At 43.6% G+C, this 19,760-nt stretch overlaps 1 protein-coding gene across 1 annotated transcript in view; it reads left to right on the top strand.

Annotated features, from left to right (window-relative positions):
• VSNL1 (visinin like 1) overlaps positions 1-19,760 on the top strand; it is a 769,695-nt gene that overhangs the window by 311,876 nt on the left and 438,059 nt on the right. Inside the window, exon 2 of the mRNA XM_069605929.1 lies at positions 1,555-1,722. Within this exon, the coding sequence (XP_069462030.1) occupies positions 1,555-1,722 (168 nt within the window). The remainder of the gene's footprint in view (positions 1-1,554; positions 1,723-19,760) is intronic.

Here is a 19,760-nt window from a genome sequence, read left to right as displayed (position 1 = left end):
CTGAAGTGTAAGATCTGAAGCAAGAGGATGACCTGGGATATACTGAAGTGTAAGATCTGAAGCAAGAGGATGACCTGGGATATACTGAAGTGTAAGATCTGAAGCAAGAGGATGACCTGGGATATACTGAAGTGTAAGATCTGAAGCAAGAGGATGACCTGGGATATACTGAAGTGTAAGATCTGAAGCAAGAGGATGACCTGGGATATACTGAAGTGTAAGATCTGAAGCAAGAGGATGACCTGGGATATACTGAAGTGTAAGATCTGAAGCAAGAGGATGACCTGGGATATACTGAAGTGTAAGATCTGAAGCAAGAGGATGACCTGGGATATACTGAAGTGTAGGATCTGAAGCAAGAGGATGACCTGGGATATACTGAAGTGTAAGATCTGAAGCAAGAGGATGACCTGGGATATACTGAAGTGTAAGATCTGAAGCAAGAGGATGACCTGGGATATACTTCCTAGTCCTGGGTTAAGCAGTATCTTTTTGCAGAATGACTGCATGCAGCAATTCTTAAAACTCTACCAGAAATGGGCCTACTACCCCCTACTTGCAGTAAACGATGCCCGATTTCAGAAATAACCCCATGCAGTGTTTCTGGAAATCTCCATGCATTATTTTTTGAACGTTTTTTTAAAATCCGTTTTCAATCTAATTTTGAGGCTGGAATTGAATTGTGGACACTACCAGAATAGGCTTCCAATATATAATCTTGTCTTAATGCATTGGGCTTTTGTGTATTATGTGTTATGTTAGGGTTAGGGCTAGAGCTGTTATACCATACCAGTCCTCACTGAAGCAGTGTAACATCGCTAGGTCACATGGCAAAGGTGGTGAGAAGGTGCCCATCAAAGAAGCCCACTTTTCCATATATCTTGATTATCCCATTAAAAAAACGTGTTTGCTGTATTTAAGGAAAGTGCTTGCGTGTCCCTTCACTCAGTACAGGGCAACATATTTTATATACAACGCTCAGGTGCAGTTAAACACTTGAGTAACAAAAACAAAGTGTTTGAGCGTATAATAACCCTGTGATTACCTCGTGAGGCAATTCTGCCAGACAGGAGGTTAAAACAGGCGCCATTTCCAAGCCCCGCCTGTTTTCATTGTTCACCGTGCTCACTTTGAACATCACAGTTTTAACTTTTTGCGGCTAATTTTGTGTCATTTTTATAATTGTACTTTTCTGCTATTGATTTTATACTTATTATTTTATAAAAGAGGTTTGGTAGTGTGAAAGCATTTTATATATGCCGGCCAAAACATTTCTCTTGCGATTCCCAACATCCCACACATCCCAGCATGCAAGCATTTCTGGACAAAAGCTGCCCTTCTTAAGGCCAAACTTTGAACTCCCGGGCTCCAACATTCCGCCTGTAGAAAGGAAAGATAAATGTTTAGAGTACTTTTTCAACAATAAACATATCTGTTCTGGGAATGAAATAAGGCTCAGATAAGCAAGTGTGGAATTTCTGGGAGGAACTGACCTTTTCCTGAGATGTGAGCTACCAGACTGAAGCAATGTGCCCCTTGTTTACCTTTCCCTAGGGCACAATGGGAAAGCAGAACAGCAAACTGGCGCCCGAGGTGATGGAGGACCTGGTGAAGAGCACCGAGTTCAACGAGCACGAGCTCAAGCAGTGGTACAAGGGCTTCCTGAAGGACTGTCCCAGCGGGCGGCTGAACCTCGACGAATTTCAGCAGCTCTATGTCAAGGTAGGTGGGCACTTTAGCGCTACCTGGTACGACAGGCCGTGCAATTGCTCGTGGGTGCCAGATATCAGTGGGCAGGCCCAGATCACATCGCCAGTTTTCCAAATAATATTAACACTGACAAAGGGGGCGTGCCCGACAAATGTTTGCAATTTCGTTAAATATAAGACACTATAATAATTGAGGTTGGGTTTAATGTGCAAAGTAATGGTTCATATAGAACTCAAGAGCTCTGGGTAAACCAGACCTGGGTCACATTGATCTGCCCTGGAGCAAATGATGAGGGACCTGTGAGCACCTGTGACTTGCACACTCGCGTCTATGTGAGTTGCAAGCTCACGCCTACATGATTTGCACGCTTGCGTCTACGTGATTTGCATGTTCGCGTCTACGTGATTTGCAAGCTCGCGTCTACGTGATTTGCAAGCTCGCGTCAACCTGATTCACAAGAAGCCTAGACCTGGAGAACATCTAGCTATCCCTGCAGCACCTTTGAGATCCTCACATGCACATTTCACTTTAAAAGGTTTGAACAAGGTTGCCTCAAAATGATTCAGGCATCTCAAGATTTGCTCCACTCTTAAGACTGGTCCATGATTTAGAAGATAGCAGGTGCAAAACTAATACGCTCGCAGACATTCACTAATTTAAGTCTAGTTTTAGGGTTTGTGAATTAGGTTTAAGATTATGTTCCAATTGTGCTTGCACATCCCTATTATTTGCGCCATAAAACTTTGTGGGCCCTATTCATGAAATATTTGCCTAGTTCAAAATGAATTTTCCCTGTTGAAAAGTGACTTTCCACTGCCGAAACAAACCCGGGTTCATGGAATCGTGCAAAGTGTATTATTGCTGTGCAAAGTCTTCTGACTTTGCCCGGACTTTGCACTGCAAAATTGCACTTTGCACGATTCCATGAATCAGGGTTTGCGTCGTCTTTGAACCTGGCAAATATTCCATGAATCTGGCCCACAAAGTTTTATGGCGCAAATAATGGGGATAGCATGGGTGGTGGGTGGGGGGTGGTTTGGTTGTCAGTGGTGTGGCTGGGACTGAGGGGCGGAGCTGGGTGTTGAATAATGTGGCTGCCCAGACCATAGGATGATTGTTGCTTAGCAGAAAAAACAAAGGGCCCGATCATGGAATATTTGTCCGGTTCAAAGTGAATTTGCACTGCTGAAAAGTAACTTTGCACTGCCGACACAAACCCTAATTCATGCAACTGTGCAAAGTGTTTTTTTGCCATGCAAAGTACGGGCAAAGTCATTTTGTACTGCAAAAATGACTGCGCTGACTTTGCTCGGATTTTGCACGGCAAAAATACACTTTGCATGGTTCCTTGAATCGGAGCTTGTGTCGGCAGTGCAAAGTCACTTTTCAGCAGTGCAAATTCACTTTGAACTGGGCAAATATTCCATGAATCGGGCCCAAAGTGCTTTTTGGGAACATATGAATGATCACCAATTAAGCAACCATGTCTGTGATAGTAATTCAAAGGTACATTGCTTCTGAGCATGCAATGCACACTGGGTATGGTGCTTATTTCATCTGTCAGAAGAGTTAGCCTGTCAGTACAATGTGTACAATGTGTGCAAAGCCTAAGACATACATGCAGCTTTGGACCGCCTCATTGTTTGAGTTTGAGCTGTGCTGGTGAGCAATGCCCATGCCAGTTTGGAGGAGCTGGGATGGCTGCTTTGGACCTCACTGCCAGCGTTCCGGAGACTAGCCGTAGTGAGGATTGGGCCTCGCATCTACACGGAGCAGCGCTCCGGCAGGACCATTTTTGCGGGAGCTCAGCTCCGTGTTGTTCGGCCACAATTCCACCCCAGCACAAAAGAAAAGAAGCCCTTTATCACTGACATTAAAGATTATACGCACAACACGTGTGCTGCCCTAAGTGCCCTTGACTAAATGTCAAAATGAATATTTGAAGTGAGCGCAATATTCTGATTCTGTGTATCGTGTTGTGTAGAAATGTAATAGTAATATCTTCTGGATTAGAAGAATACGGAATGAAAAAACGCAGAAGAAACGGAAGAAGTAATGATGTTTACTTTGGCAGTGTGCGTTGTGCACGCCTGGAAGTGGGAACCATACAGAGCGTGTGAGCATCGGCCAGATCAGGAGTGCAAAGGTCACCACTGCTGATCTGCTGCCGAAATAGTTCGCATTTTAGCGTCCACAAACTCCCATGGGCCAGATGAAATGTGGCTTTAACACACTCCAGGGCCGAGATAGACTGAATATCTACCACCAAAAATCCATATCTGTTTGTTATTAACAAAGGCGGCAGCGCCGACTTGTACACTTTTCGCCTGTGCTCAGAAATAATTGCTAACCTATTTAAATAGATCGCAGATGAAAGGGCAACAACGTATTGAAGAATTGGCATGGAAGGCAGCAGTGCACAATGAGTAGCGTCTTTGTGATAGCCAGGGGTTTGGCACAGGTTGTGCACGGTATGTCACTAATATGCATTGTAGGTTGTGGTTCACTAATGCACTGAAGTCAGTCTGAGCCATTGAAGTTAAAGTCCTAGGGCCTGATTCGTGGAATTGTTGGCACTGTCCAAAGTGACTTTGCACTGCCGACACAAACCCTGATTCATGGAACTGTGCAAAGTGTATTCTTGCAGTTGAAAGTCCGTGCTAAGTCAATTTGTTCTGATATAACAGGTTATTTTTAAATGACTTTGCACTGACTACACTGCCAATAAACACTTTCCACCGGGCCTAATTCACAGAGCCGTGTAAAGTTTATTTTTGCGAAGCAGAGTCACTTTGCACTGCAAAAGTACTCTTTGCACTGCACTAAATGGGCCTAATTCACAAAAAAAAGACTTAGGGCCTCATTAGGACCCTGGCTCTCCCGTATTGCACGGTGCCGGTACGGGACCGTCACCGTTCGTCACGGGATGCCCTATTACGAGGCCTGCTGGCGGGTCCCGCTTTTCACATCTGGTCTGACCAGACGTGAAAAGCGGGACCCGCTAGCAGGCCAGGATGCTAACAACGGCCCATCATTAACAGGCCCGTCGTTAGCATCCTCCCCATTCCCATTGAGCCCTATGGGGCTCTAATGGGAATGGGGATTGATTTTTACCGGGTCTAAGTAAAGGGCAATTACCGGATCCGACAAGGTCGGCATAACCCGGTTATTGCCCTTTTCTTGGACCCAGTAAAAAATCATTACCGGCGGCAGCCGTGCCCTTAGTAAGGGCACGGCCAGCGCCAGAGTCGTAATGTGGCCCTTAGTCTACTTAAACGAACCATAAACGTTCCATGAATTAAGACATGTTGATTCTTCAAGAGACTAAGCATTCTGTTTCAGCAAGAGATGCATTTAGACAGCACGTGCCTTTTCTACAGGATCTGGAGTCTAATGTAACTATTTATTTAGACATGTATTGAAATATGCCTTTTTTTTGTAAAGTGTTGCACTACCTCAAACAGCCAACAGACTTGCCTGTTCAATTCCTCTGTTGGCGCCCTATGCGTACCCCCCACTGTATACACCCTTTATTTATCCCCTATTCTCCCTGTCTAACCTTCACCCTTCTAAATCGTTGTACCACCCTAAACAAACAAAAATCCCCAACATGGCTACCATACTACATTCATTAACCACATCAACATTAACTGCACTAATACAACGATCAACTCTTTAGCTCAACTTTGCCCCGCATCAGCGTCTAACCCACAGCAAGGATGCTGAAATGTATTCAGATCTTGGGCTGTCCCCTCCAGATAAATGTCAAAGTGTCATGGCCTAACACATAGAGCCAGAGCAGCACTCAGGAACTGGATACCTTCCACCTGCACCCAACAACAACCCAGGATTTGCATCTGCCTCTGCCTCACTAACAACCCCCACTCCCTTTCTGCTTACAGGGCCAAGCGCAGTGAGGCCACCAGCATGACAGGAGGGCACTACATTAGGCTACTTAACATATCAGATTACATTACATTTGCAAGGGAGTGGCACATGGGAGTAGACAGGCTGGCTGCAAAGTGTAAGTGTACTGTTCTTCCTGGTCTTCAGTGAATGCAGCTGCTCAGGAAGGATGTGACAGTAAACTGTTAATGAAAAGGGGATTGTAGTAGGTAATCCTCCAGCGGTGTAGGTTAGTTGGTGGCAGGAGTGGTGCAAGTTATCAGACCACCCAGGCGAGAGTAGTGCATGATTTGTTCAAATGGATAATGTGCCTGCAAGTCAAATGCAAAATGGAGTAGGTGTCTTCAGTGCTTTGCAAACTTAAGTAAGTTACATTCTATGGGCCTGATTCATGGAATATTTTGCATGGTGCAAAGTACTTTTCACTGGTGTAAAGTGACTTTGCACTACCAACCAACACCCTGATTCATGGAACAGTGCAAAGTGTCTTTTTGCTGTGCAAAGTGACCTTGCAACGTTGAAAAGTACTTTGCACATAGCAAAATATTCCACGAATCTTGATATTGGACCAACATACAGCAATACAATCAACTAAGACAAAGAAAATAGCACACGTAAAGAAAGAAAATATTACACACATGCATGAAACAGGCAGAATGTTCCAGTTATGCAGAGCAGGAATTGATCAACCCCTTTCATCATCTTCAAAGTGACTGTGACATGCCATCTTCAAGGTGAAGCGTCCTGGGTTTTTTCAAACTTACAGGAGAGAAGGTGAATGGATTCTGCCTGTGTGGTCTGTTATTCAGCCACATTTTTACTGGCGTTAATGGTTTCTACCAGGTATGCCCCAGGGTGCTTAACTGAATCAGTAACATCCACACATGGGGGTCATTACGACCTGGGGGCAAAGGGATACTGGGCACCGGTAATGACACTGGTGCCGGTAAACCCTTTGCGCCCTATTCCGAGGTCCCTTTGCGGGTCCCTTTGCTGGTTTTATCAGGCGTTATGGACGGGACCCGCAAAGGGATACCAGGGCCAATAACGGTACCGCAATTTGCGGTACCGTTATTGACGCCTTCCCATTGAGCCCTATGGGGGCTCAAATGGGAATGGGGAATGCCTTTTCAAATGGGGACTTACCGGTCCCTTGAAGGTTGGAAGGGACTGGTAAGTCCCCATACCACCAAGTCGGTGGTGGTACCGGTATTGGTGCTAGTCATGGCGCTAATTGCGCCATGACTAGCACCAACCTCGGAATGAGGGCCGTAGACACCTATGTACATTTTCTACTGTGCACCGTTTATTTTGAATACCAGCAACTCTTTGGCAACCGACACAGCTACCTATTAGGAAAATTACATACAACAGAGAGAATGTGCAAATATCATGCTGGAAGAAGCATCCATGTATTTCCTTTTAAATGCCCACTGGCTTTAGGAACCATGACCTAATATAATTCTGTTGCTTATTGGTGCTTTCTCCAACAATATCTCCACTGAATGATAGAGTTGGAGAAAGTGTGTTGTCAAACAATATAGTCGATTTACTTGCTGCAATTCGGATGTACTTTTATATTCTGAAGTTCCATGTTAACTCTCATTAGGATTTTGTAATGCTTCTTGACATCTGGTGACAGTGTCGTAGCATCTGACAATTCAGATTAGAGACATATCTATATATATAAAATAAAGCATTGTTTGTTTGTGGGTTGGTGTATGGCGTTGATCCTGGGGACGTAACTCTTCATGAACGGTTAGGGCTGGCGTCAGTCATTTTGCATAGAATATTCGTTATTTCATTGCTGAATTAATGCAACTATTACTAGCTCAATAGGTCATCCCATTCCCGAGATAATTATTCTATTGTTTTTTCAGTATTACGTTTTGTGGTGTTCAGCGTGCCGTCTATAGGTCATTTGCTCATCATCGCACTGTCTGTGCTAAACTGGTCTTGCATTTTTTTGGTTTTCAATTTTTTTTAGAAGAGTGTTAGTGTGTCTTTCATTTCATTATTTTCTTTTGCAATAAACTCAATAAATGTTAATTTCACTAATTAATTGAACAGCAAATTTGTATTAAACTCCTATTTAAATTATCACATGAATATCATATTTGTATGCTTACTCTGATTAATTGAGGTGTGTGTCTAGCAGCGAAAATGGCCACCACTGCTAACAACAATGCATACAAATATGATATTCATGTGAGAATTTAAATCGGAGATGAATGAACCTTTGTTGTTCAATTAATTCATGAAATTAACATGGATTGTGTTTTTCCTTTGTGGCCAAGAACAATATTTGTTCATCTTTTTCTGTGGAATATGAAAAGAAATCTGAGAATCGACATCCTGGGCGAAGCCGTGTACTTAAACCAGACTGTACATAACACCTTATTCTATCAAAGGAGAATATGGTAGTGCGCAGAGAAATTATGTTATGGTAAATTCCAGTTGTAATGCTTTTTAATTACCAAACTGTGTTTCCCTCATTGGCTGATCAGATGAAAAAGTCATCTGCTGAAGTAATTCCTACCTTGTAAACTGACAGCATCTGGTTTTAGTCCTATGCAGGAGACTTTAGGACCTTGCGCAGTTGGGGAGTGGCTTGTTTGTTATGTTACGTTATTTGGCATTTATATAGTGCCTTATGTATCAATGGTATGATCTCAAAGCGCTGGTAGGTTGAATGCCCTCGGGAACCGTAGTTCAAGTCATTAGAGAGAGAGTCATAGGGTGCGGGGGTGCACCGGATATGTGTGCAGCCAGTGTGGCAGTTGCATAATAGCTGCTTCTTAGCGGTAGGTCTGGTGGTGGGGCGGTCAGTTGTATGTTCAATTCTGGAGGGTGGACACCCAGACTGATTTCTGGCTGCGTTAGGCCTGAGGAGATGCATAAGCCAGCGATGTGGCTAGCTGTGTTTAATTAGGATGATGAGGAGTATGTGGCGGGTGTTAGTATGAGAACAGCTATACCGAATGTGTCATAGTATCACTATGTTCTAGTTCAGTGGTGGTGTATAGGAGAGAGTAAGCGTGGTAGTGTGATATGGTGGTTATCGGTAAAGCGCTTGAGATCGAGTACTTCATCTGTGCCATCTATTCTATCCGTTTTATTTACTCTGTCTGTTCATTGCACTTCGTCTGTTCATCCATTTCGTCTGTTACATTTATTTACTCTAATAGTCTTTCTATCCCTTCCATCCACTCGACCCTTGATCCACATGATGAAAGGCCTTCATCCATTCCATAGACCCATTTCGTCCTTCTCATCCATTCAATGTGTTCTTTCTGTTCTAGCCTTCCTATTCATTCGATCCGCTCCATGTGTTCCACCCACTCCACTTGTTCCATCTACTCAATCGGTTCCATCTGTTCTATCCGTTCCATCTGCTTTATCCGTTCCATCCACTCCATCCGTTCCATCGACTCGATGTGTTCAGTCCACTCCATTGGTTCCATCCACTCCATTGGTTCCATCCACTCCATCTGTTCCATCCGCTCCATCTGTTCCATCCGCTCCATCTGTTCCATCCACTCCATCCGTGCCATCCACTCCATCTGTTCCATCCACTCCATCTGTTCCTATCTACTCCATTTGTTTAATCAACTCCATCTGTTCCGTCCCGTCTACTGTATCAGTTTCATCCACTGCATCGTACTGTCCACTCGATTCGTTCCATCTATTCCATCCTTTTCATCTGTTGCATTCGTTAAGTCTACTCATCCTTTCCATTCGTTCAATCTACTCATCCGTTCAATCTACTCATCCGTTCTATCTGTTCCATCCCTCTCATCTACCCCGTGTGTTCCTTCCACTCCGTCTGTTTCATCCACTCCATCTGTTCCATCTAGTCTATCTGTTATATCCATTCGTCCACTTCGTCTGTTCCATCCACTCCATCGGTTCCTTCCGTTCCATCCACTCCATCCATTCCATCCATTCCATCCACTCCATCTGTTCCATCTAGTCTATCTGTTATATCCACTTGTCCACTTCATTACCCCAGACATTACAGTTACACTGAATTTTATCAGGAAGCCTTTAAGAAAGTTTTGATACAATACGTCTTAGCATCCTACATCCCCATACGTCACGCACCTGAAGTTTCTCGTGTCCCAAGCCTTGCTGCTGTATCAGTTTATTGAGAGGCCACCCTCGACACAGGGATTCCTTCCCTTCCCAAGCTAAGTGTCACACATTAAACGGTTAATGTCGATTCTTCTAATTCAGCCCTATCTCCAATTCATCTAAAACCACTAGAATTCCTCCTCCAGAGCTACCAATGAACCAAGAACCATGCCGGTGTACAGGAAATATATTCATATTTATTTGAATTAGAGGTCACGAACCTCACACTGAAATGTCAATCGCCACTTTTATACGTAGCACAACACAATAAACCTCTCTCAACATAAATAAATCACACAAGTGAGTTGAAAAGAACACAAATCACAATTCTTGACTTTCTACAATTTTCACTTCAAGAAATAATTAGCGCTGGTCAGTGAACACAATTTACAAATGTAGTGCTGTGCAATTTCGATTTTCCAGCACGCTTAAAAAGCTAGCAGTTTGTTTTTATCAGTTTTGGACAAATGCACATGGAACTTATGATTTCAACCACACCTTTGACCTTTGGTTTAAAATAAACACAGGGTGATTCAGCAGTTTGTGTTTAGACCCCCCCCTACTTTGGTCTGGGTTGGGTAAGTCTGATAGAAAAATTAGGATGATTGAAGAATTTTTGATTTCAGACCCCCCTCCACTGAAAGGCCTGTGTTGGGGAAAGTTGGTCAAAAAGATTGGACTGATTTAAGAACAAAGACACCCCTCTTCTTTAAAGAAGTCAGGGTCAACAGGACAAAAAGGATTAACCAATTAATTATAGGCTATAGATTTTCAGCGCACACTGGGAAGTGAGCCTTGTTAATTTTGAATTTTAAAAATAATCACTCATAGTGTTCAGCCAAACGGAAATCATTAAATTTATCATTTTTTAGTTGAATAGGCTAAGGATCTACACAGTCTCCCCTGCCCCCTGCTAGAAAGAGAAAGGATTTAAGGCCAGCAGACTCCCCCACCTTTGGTCTCACAGTACTCTGTTCTACTTGCATAGAAAGCCTCTGTTTAAAGTTCAGGAAAGCCAGCTGCATGTCAGGACCCTCTGGAAAAATAGGGCAGGGATTTGGTCTCTCCACTTTCAAAGACTGTCCCCAGCTCTCCACCATAGGACCCAGTCAGCTTTTAGACCTTCCCAGAAATAGACAGCTCCACCCAGATGCACTCTCAGCAAACTCCTCGAGTGTTTCCTTACAGCGGTCTGATGGTACATTTCAGCAGCTCTCCCTGGTGATACATTTCAGCAGCTCTGTCCCTTCCTCATAGTGCATTCCACTTTATGTAGCAGCAATGACATTATCAAGTTTACAATCCTGGGGAGTACTCTGGAAGAGTTCTCGCAAATAGGATTGGACAGTTACCTATCTCTCTCCTACCAACTCCCATCGCCCCATTTGTTCTCATGTCAAATGTTGGCCACAATCTAGTTACGTGGCAAAACTTCATAATTTTACTTGCAACTCCCATAATATATATATTTTCCAATTCTGCTAATCATGGTGAATTAAATAAGATGACAGCCAGGTCTGCACGATTTTGCACATCCTTGTGGCAATTTTCTGCCATTTTCACAAAAAGCATAACCGTTAGGAACATGACATCTATTCCCCATATTTCTAATTTCACACTCCACCCATTCACCAACTCCCAAATTTGGAACATTTTCAGATCAGCCAGAAACCCATTTTAGATGGCAATTACAATTCCCTGAGCCATAGGTGGATGAATTTTATATCACCAAAATTACCTGAAAAGTACCTAAATAAATTACACATGAATATAGAAAATCCAACTTATGGTTGCTGAGAAAAATGCCTAAATGATAGTAATGCTTTTAAACAAAGGAAATCTTCATATGTGCAAATATGAGCTTCCCTTCCACCATGCCGTTTGCCACTCTGGCCCAGCTTGTAACCAGAGTTTTTATTAGTCTCTTTGAGTTTGGAGTTTGACATTTGAAGTTGGAGTTACAACCTCCCTTAATTGTAGCCTCTGTTTTCACACCGTGTTTCAGCAACACTTGCACTTCGCATTTGGTCAATACAATTGTGGAAAGTCCTTGGCTACAGTGTCCAAATAATTAATATTTCAGAGCCAGAGAAGATTTGTTTGATTTTCAATCTCTGGTACTATCTTGCATACAACAGCCAACACCTGTTTTGACAGTGTGTCTTTCTCAAGGCTAAAAACGTTACTTTTTGTATCCTTGGTAGGTTGACTCAATTCATTTGTGAAGTGGGCAATAACTTGTAATTTTCTTTTGAAGTCAATAGCTTCTCCCTCGTTGGAAGTTTTGTCAGATTGAGGTGTCCGGTAGGGATTCACCTTACGAGAGCGGCCCACATGCTGTTAGTTGTAAACAGCACGTGGGGCACTCTCGTGAGTCGTGAGGCAAATCCCTACAGGATTGACTACAAAGGAAATTACAAGTTATTTTCCCTTGAGCTAACAGGGGAGACAGAAGACATTGACCCAATGCAGGCTCCACCCAAACTAGCTCATGAGGCTTTAAATCTATCGATCAAAAGGGGGAGCCCACTGAGTAAGCCATGTCATGGTGTGCCTGCAACAGCCTCACAGAGGACATTTGTGAGTCCAGTTTGGCTATGTGTCTCCTGCATAGGGACACTCCCCCTTGACCTCTCTCGGGGCAGCAAGAGCAGTGACCCAGAGGGTGGCCTCGTCACACCTGTGCCTAAAGGTTTTGACATAGGGGTGACATAAAACTCTCTGCGATAGCCATGCCAGGATGTATCTGCACGAGCCTCTTATGTATCCAGTTGGGCTACTCAACACCTACTCAACACCTAGACAGGGGAACTGCTGCTTGACCCCCCCCCTCCTCCACCCCTCAATTGGGAGCTTACACCATTATTATTACAATGAACACAAAAATACATTTAAAACAGTACAGTGATAAGGGCGGGATCCCTTGTGTAGAAGCACATCAAGGAAGAGCTTCAGCAATGACAGTTCTGCCTGTTTGTACTGAACTGCAGTCATCTGCATGCCCAGATCAGAATGCTTTTTCCAGCACTGTTTTCCTGGCAGCGCTGTGTCCACAGGGAAATATTTAGTTCCAATGGGATGTTTCTAAACTGGAGAAGGGGAGAAAGGATGTATACTACTTCTAGATAGGGACCATTCATGCCAGAACAACTGGAAGATATTGCTTCAACCAGCCTAGGGAGACTCAAGGACTCTCTGAGCGTGAGGGAACATGAGAGGCCTGCATCAATTTCAGGAAGGCACCTGGTCTGGTTATTCCAGTTGGGCTCTGCTACACCTATATAGGGAAGCTGCCACATGATCTCTCTGACAATAGACAAAGGACACTACCCACAAACCAAACGCTAAGGTTGTCAACATCAGGGCAACAGAGGCCTCTATGAGTGGGAGGCACATGTAGTTGCCAGCCTTGGTGTTAGAGAAGCTTCTTGTGCAAACAGAAGGACTACTTGGCCCCTTGATAAGAGCATTGTGCCTTAGCCTCTCAGCTGAGAGTCAGGACTCTGATGCAGTGACCCCTGTACTGGGTGCACATTATTCCAGTGTTGAGTGCCTAAGCCTAGACCTACGGTCCTGTTCCCTCAGATTAATAAGAAGTGTGTAGTCTCTTGCAGGGTTCTTCATGGAACATTAAAGGGCTCACTTTACCAACAGGGTCAAACTTTGACTCTCCCTGGCTTACAGAGCCTCTCAAAAGATCCTGGTGACAGCTCAGCCCCTGGCAAGGGACACAGAACTATGGTATGTTGGAGGAGATGGTAGTCAGTGACTCACAAGAAGTCCATTGTCTATGCTACAGCTCTTTAGCTTTTTTTTGTATTTTGTATTTTATTTAATTTTATATAGCGCTTTTGACCAAAGCGCTTTACAGAGAACAATTTGCAATACATAAAATAAGCGATGTAAATTGAAGTTCTGAGTCAACCAGTAACAAAGAACGATTTGCAAAGAACAATTGCATAAAAAGCAATGTAAATTGAAGTTCAGAATCAACCAGTAACATGGAAAAATGTTGAAAGAACAATTTGCAGAGAACAATTAGCATAGATAAGATAGGCAGTGTATGTGGGTGATCAAAATCAGCTAGTAAAGATCAAACAGATGACTGAAGTAGTTGCATTTTTAAAGAACAGCGGAATAAGGAATAGGAAGTAATGGAACAGAGAGAGAGAGAGAGAGAGAGAGAGAGAGAGAGAGAGAGAAGGTTCCAGTGAAGAGGAGCAAGAAGTTGGAAGGATCAAAAGCGGGATTGAGCACAAGGGGGCGAGGGACAGTAAGTAGAAAGTGATCAACAAAGCAAAGAGAGGGAGAATAGAAGGAGAGAAGAAATGCAAGATAGTTAGGGGCGCGTCCATAGAGAGATTTGAAGACAAGACAAAGGAAGTTGTATTTGAGTTTAGAGTGAAAAGAAAGCCATCCCAGCGAGCAGAGGGATGAGGAGATTCAGTCACCATGTAGTTTTGTAGTTGAACAGAACATATTACCAGAAGAGCGGCCCTGACACACATTTCATCAGTATGCCCCTTAACCAGGACATACATTCTCATGCTCTTGATACTCCAGAAGGATGAGAACTTAGGCATTGAGCCTGCTCCTGGAATGTGCACCCATGAGGCTGTAGAGATGGAGTTTATCCCTTTGCTCCTCTCTGTATGGATGGTTGATTCGGCTCGCAGTTGGAGTGACCAGGACTATTTAAGCTTGTTCACTCCAGGACTTAGGCTTGGGAAAAGTGTTTCCCATAGCACTGAGTGAACCTGATATGCAGGTCATGAGAGAGGACTGTCCCCAGGGATCACAAAAGGAAATCTCTACACCTGCTCCAGGAGAATGTGCAGTGGACACTATTCATAAAACAAGCACATGATCTTAAGTTGTACACATGTCTCCATTACGAAAGGCCTTACATTACTTGTTTTAGTTATTAGTACATGAATTGTGCATGATTTAACTTGGAGTCATTTCACTGTTCTTTTGCAGTTAAAAATATATTCAATTAGCATCTTCAATGAGTTGGCTCCATTGTTGCCCTACCAGATATTCCAGATTCCAAACTTGACCCAACCATATAGATTACCTCTTTTTTGTAATATGAAGATGAGTCCAGTTCAGGGCAGCACGTACCTTTTGGCCACTATATGTTGAGGTCCTATAACATTCACAGTGTGATTTGCATATATTTCCAATACAACAAGATAAGCTTTCCACCCTTGGAGTTTGGGAATGAGTTTGATAGATGTGGAACAGAAGCAGTGACCAATTATCTTTTTAATATATCCTAAAAACGTGACTAAAAGAAGCAGAAGGTTTGCAACAACATCGAACTCATACGATAGTGTCCAAAGGTATGGGTCTTTGATGTGCATTGAGCCCGTTCCACATGTAAACCAGTGTGAAGCATCCTGGGCCGCAATACACAGCAATTGAAAGGGGACACAAGGGGCCAGGGCAGTGGAGGATGTGGAGCAGTAAGTGGGGAATTATGAGGGGTGAGTCAGGTAGAGGGCAAGCTGACTGGAGAGGCAGGGCAGTGGAGAGGGAAAGGGGGATGAAGGGATGATGGGGGTTCCTGTGTGTTGCCAGGAAAAGTAAAGAGAGGAGACAGAGTGGTGGGGGTGAAATGGACGGGGTTTCCATGGGTGTTTCCTAGAGAGGTAGCAGGGGGAAGAGGATATCAGCACGGCAAATGAGGTGAAGAGACATCCTTTTTTCAGCTCCTGTCATCAGGGTCAGTCTGGCCTATAGGGCAATAGGCCCATGGCCGAACAAAAATGCAAAATGCTGGTGCGGGCCTGTTTTTCTGGTCAAGGTGGACCAATGTGAGCCAGTTTGATGAGTTACTTGACCATGTGGTTAATAGTTTTGACCAATGTTGCTGAACAGATATTCTTTAAAATGCACAATTTGCATAATATTTTATCAAAAAACTCTCCCTTGGGTAATATTCAAACAGTGTCACAAAAGGAATAAATCACCATTTACAACGGTGGGCCACTTTTTCAATGGTGCTTGAGACAATGTTATGGCCCAGTTCAACCATGCCTGTCGTGCCAAAGTCTCACCGCATTGTTAGTTGCGAAAAGGATGAATTTCACAATACTCGCATAGAACCATTTCCAAATACATGGAAGTCCAAATCCCCCATTAACATCCGCCCCTGTGGCTTTAGAAGAATTTTAAGGTAGATATTAGATGTTTCCATTCCAGTGAAAGTCAAACAGCACCTTACAGTGCTCATTCTGGAGCATATTTTCACGTGAATATGGAAGACCAACTTTTTAAGGTAATTTAGTATGATTAACCCAATTCACAGGAAAACTTCTTTTTCATGTCTTTCTTCTCAGTTACCTTTAGTTACCAGTTTCTAATTAGTTACCAGTTACCTTGAGGGGGAGGAAGGATAGCTCAGGGGAAATGTGTTTGTCTTGGAAGCAAGACAACGCTACGTATTAAGAGTGCTATAGATGAACAATTAAATAAATCGTTTTTTATTTACCTCAATATTTTTTTATGATCTAGCTTTGGAAAAAAACATCTTTACATTGATGAAAACCAGTTGGATATCCATGCCCCAAAGGAAGCGTCTTCATCTGTCCACATTCAACTTTTAGAGGTTGTTTGGCTATTCACTGAAATAACCAGTAAAGTGCAGTCTGTTATTGACCTATGTATTTTCTAACCTCTTTTCAGTGCTTGTGTATCCACATGTATTAAAGGGTGGCAGCTGGTACACTTGCGACTTGCCTCACTCTTCTCCTTTTTTTCAAATGTCCGATATAATGGACTCCTTCAATGACTGATCAAAGTAACCGCATTGGGGGTTGATTTGTACATTTAAATAAATAGGTTTATGATATACTGCTTGAAAATTGGTAAAAACCTACAGGCAATCTAACAGGTCCTGACCATTTCATTATTTTCCTTCCTGTATTTCTTTTCATCTCTTTTTCCTTTGCACAGTATTCTGCGTCCTTGCCCACAGCAAACAAATTCACTGAATAGCAAACAAGCACTGTCCTATTTTCAGTTTAAGTTGCTGTATCGTTCTTAAATCCATGCAGAATATCCTTGTCATCAGTCAGTCAAGTGTTTGCCATTCATATCCCAAGAAAAAGAGCCATTGTTTCATTAACTAAAGATCTTTTTTTTCTACTATGAGCTTCAAGTCAAACACATTTGTTTCGATTGCGCCGGTACTTTGTTTGGTTCAGAAGAGAGAACGTTTTTCCTTCTTTTTAAGGTGGTTTTTAATCTCATGTTGCTGAGGCACAATTCCATTTCTTAATGCAACATCTTATCTATGTGCTCCATTCTTCCTTCCTGCCCTTTTTCATTTCATTTTCGAGGCCTTCCAAATCCTGTTTCTTCTTCTTTTTCACTTTTGATTCATATAGACTGTCCACTCTCAATTCAGTGGAGACAGGGTTTCAAAGTGCAGTACCCTGGACATGAAGGGGTTCTGTTAGACCTTTGTGTCTTGCTGGACGCATGGACAACAGAGGAGTTGTTAGGGTGGGGTAGAGGGGGCTTTAGCCCAAAGTCTCTTGGTTGGAGCCCCTGATAAAATCTCAGGCACTACAACTAAAGGGCTAGCTAGCCCCGAGTCTCAACAGTCCCGACATTATGGTAGCCCCAGATCTTTTCCAGACCTAGCAACACTCCTGATGGCCAGAAAGTCCTGAGCAGATATCCTCGGGCATCTAGCAGGATGGTAGGGCTGATGGACACCAGGGAATACATTAGAGTTGTGTAATACCCCCTGTGTGTAAGGACTAGTGGGTATTGACAACAAGGCTTTCCTCAAATGCACGAGGGCTGAATGCAAGGCCTGGTGAGCTCATAGTGTAGATACCAAAGTCAGTTTATAATGTGTCTGAATTCCTGTTTCTAATGCTTCATATATATGTTTATTAGGGTATTCAATGAGCACGGACCTAGCTTCAGGAAGTAACAGAGTGCTTTACAATAGGGGAAAGGATACGTGAGGGAAACACAGATGCAAGGCAGCTAACAATGGGGAAAGGGGGGTGGACAATTTGGCAGCATGGGACCTACAAGCAACCAGGGGAGGAAGAACGGGGGAGCAGATCACCCAGCCTTGGGTTAGGTGTGGAGTGGAGGGTGTGTGTGCCTAGGTGTTAGGGAGTAGCTAATTCTTGAAGTGGAGGGTCTTGAGCTCCTTCCAGAAATGTAGAAGTGAGGGGTGGGGGTCTGGTCTTGATGGAAGGAGCTTTCAGAGATTGGGGGCATAGACAGAGAATGCCTGTCTTCTGGTTCTTTCTTTCCTACACAGGCGAAGTTCAACTCTGCACATGTCCTTACTTCGGGTGCATTGTAGGCCTCCAGAGATGCTGAGTTTCCAAGCTAACTTTTTGAAAAGTGTAGAATCCTGCCTAATACAATGCCATCCCTGCTCCGAGCCTCCAAACAGCTGGAGGTCGCCTTTGTCCCCCGCCGGGGATTCAGGTATGTTTTTTTTGTTGTCCTCCCTCCCACCCCCACTTACCTTCTGCTTTGTCCCTGGTGGGGACGATGGCAGCCTCCAGCATCTGGAGACTCGAAGTGGGGCCACCCCCCTTCGAGTCTCCACACGGCTGGAGGCTTTCATTGCTCCCAGCCGGGGACCAAGGTATGTTTTTTTTTCTTTTTTTCCCTCCCTCCTTCCTTTCTGCCCTCCCAACCCCACTTACCTTGTTCTCTGTCATCTTTTGGGAACGGACGCGCTGGGAACACTTGTGTTCCCAGCACGTCTGCTCCAGATGGCCGCCATGGAAAGGGAAAATGGACTCCGTTTTCCCTTTCCCCGCAGCCATTTTCTTGGTCTTTTATTTTCTGTCCCAAAACGCTGCAGCGTTTTGGGACAAAAAAAATGTTTTTAGTGCCCCGGTCACACGGATCTTGCGGGCCGGGGTACTAATAGCTATATGCCCCTTGAGCGGGGGCATTACTGACTCTGGTAATGTCGCAGGGCCCTGGTTAAGGCCCACGCTTAGTTCGGGCCTATAACTATGGGCCCCGGGGCATTACATGAGTCGGTAATGCCCCCGCTACTCAGGGCATACTGCTTAATTATTGCAATGGACATGGGGCTACATTGATAATGAATGAATGAAAAGTGTATTCACATGGTCACATATCGAACACAGCTGGCCGTACCACCTACCTGCAATTAAAAAGTCCCATGTTGGTTGTCTTTAATCTATGTATGTCCACTTATATATTGTTCCCGGTGACTGTTCCATTTACCCCCCCACAACCTGGTCAGAATACCTCTCAAACTCACCTCATTGTAAGAAGTTCACTCCTTTCTGTCAATCTGATTTCTTATCTATTGTACGTTCTTTTGTGATCCAAAGAGCATTGCTCCTCCTGTATATAAATAAATAAAGAAATTCAGAAAATATCAGTTCCATTAAACATTTGAATACATAAAAACATCACATATGTTCTTTTGAAACAAAATTTAAAAGAAAACAAGAGATGATGGCAATGTGCACTGTTCATGTCCGACTGTCACTTTTTTCTGCACTCATAATGTCATCAGATTTTATATCTCAGTTACTGCCATCGGTAATTACCATTACGGACAGCGGTAATCAACCTGATTACAAAAGTACACATTTTTATAATGAGTAGAAGGGTCATTATTGACCGGTCTATGGACTATATTGCATAGGGAAGTGAGAGGAGAAGATTGGCATCAGTGACGCCCACTTCTCTCCCCTTTTAACGGGTCCCCATGAAGAAATAGTTCTCCTGCAAAAAAGGTGCTTCCCTTTACTACTCGAAGGAAAAATCAAAAACATTCAGGCATCGTCCAGTGGTAAATACTGCAGGTGTTTTATGGAGGTAATCCACTTTTATTCTGGCAATAACTATGTTTTCGGAAATAGGTACTGTAGCTACGAACCTAGACATCCACATGGACGTGCATCGTGGAAGGAGGAAGGGGAGCTGTGGGGCTGATTCACAGTGCTTTTTTGAAACCTCACTCATATTTATGCAGGAAC

The sequence above is a fragment of the Ambystoma mexicanum genome, chromosome 4p, assembly GCF_040938575.1.
Source record: "Ambystoma mexicanum isolate Mex_15411 chromosome 4p, UKY_AmexF1_1, whole genome shotgun sequence".
NCBI classification, from domain to species: domain Eukaryota; kingdom Metazoa; phylum Chordata; class Amphibia; order Caudata; family Ambystomatidae; genus Ambystoma; species Ambystoma mexicanum.
Note: the sequence above shows the minus strand (reverse complement) of the source record. Positions and strands in the feature narration are given on the sequence as shown.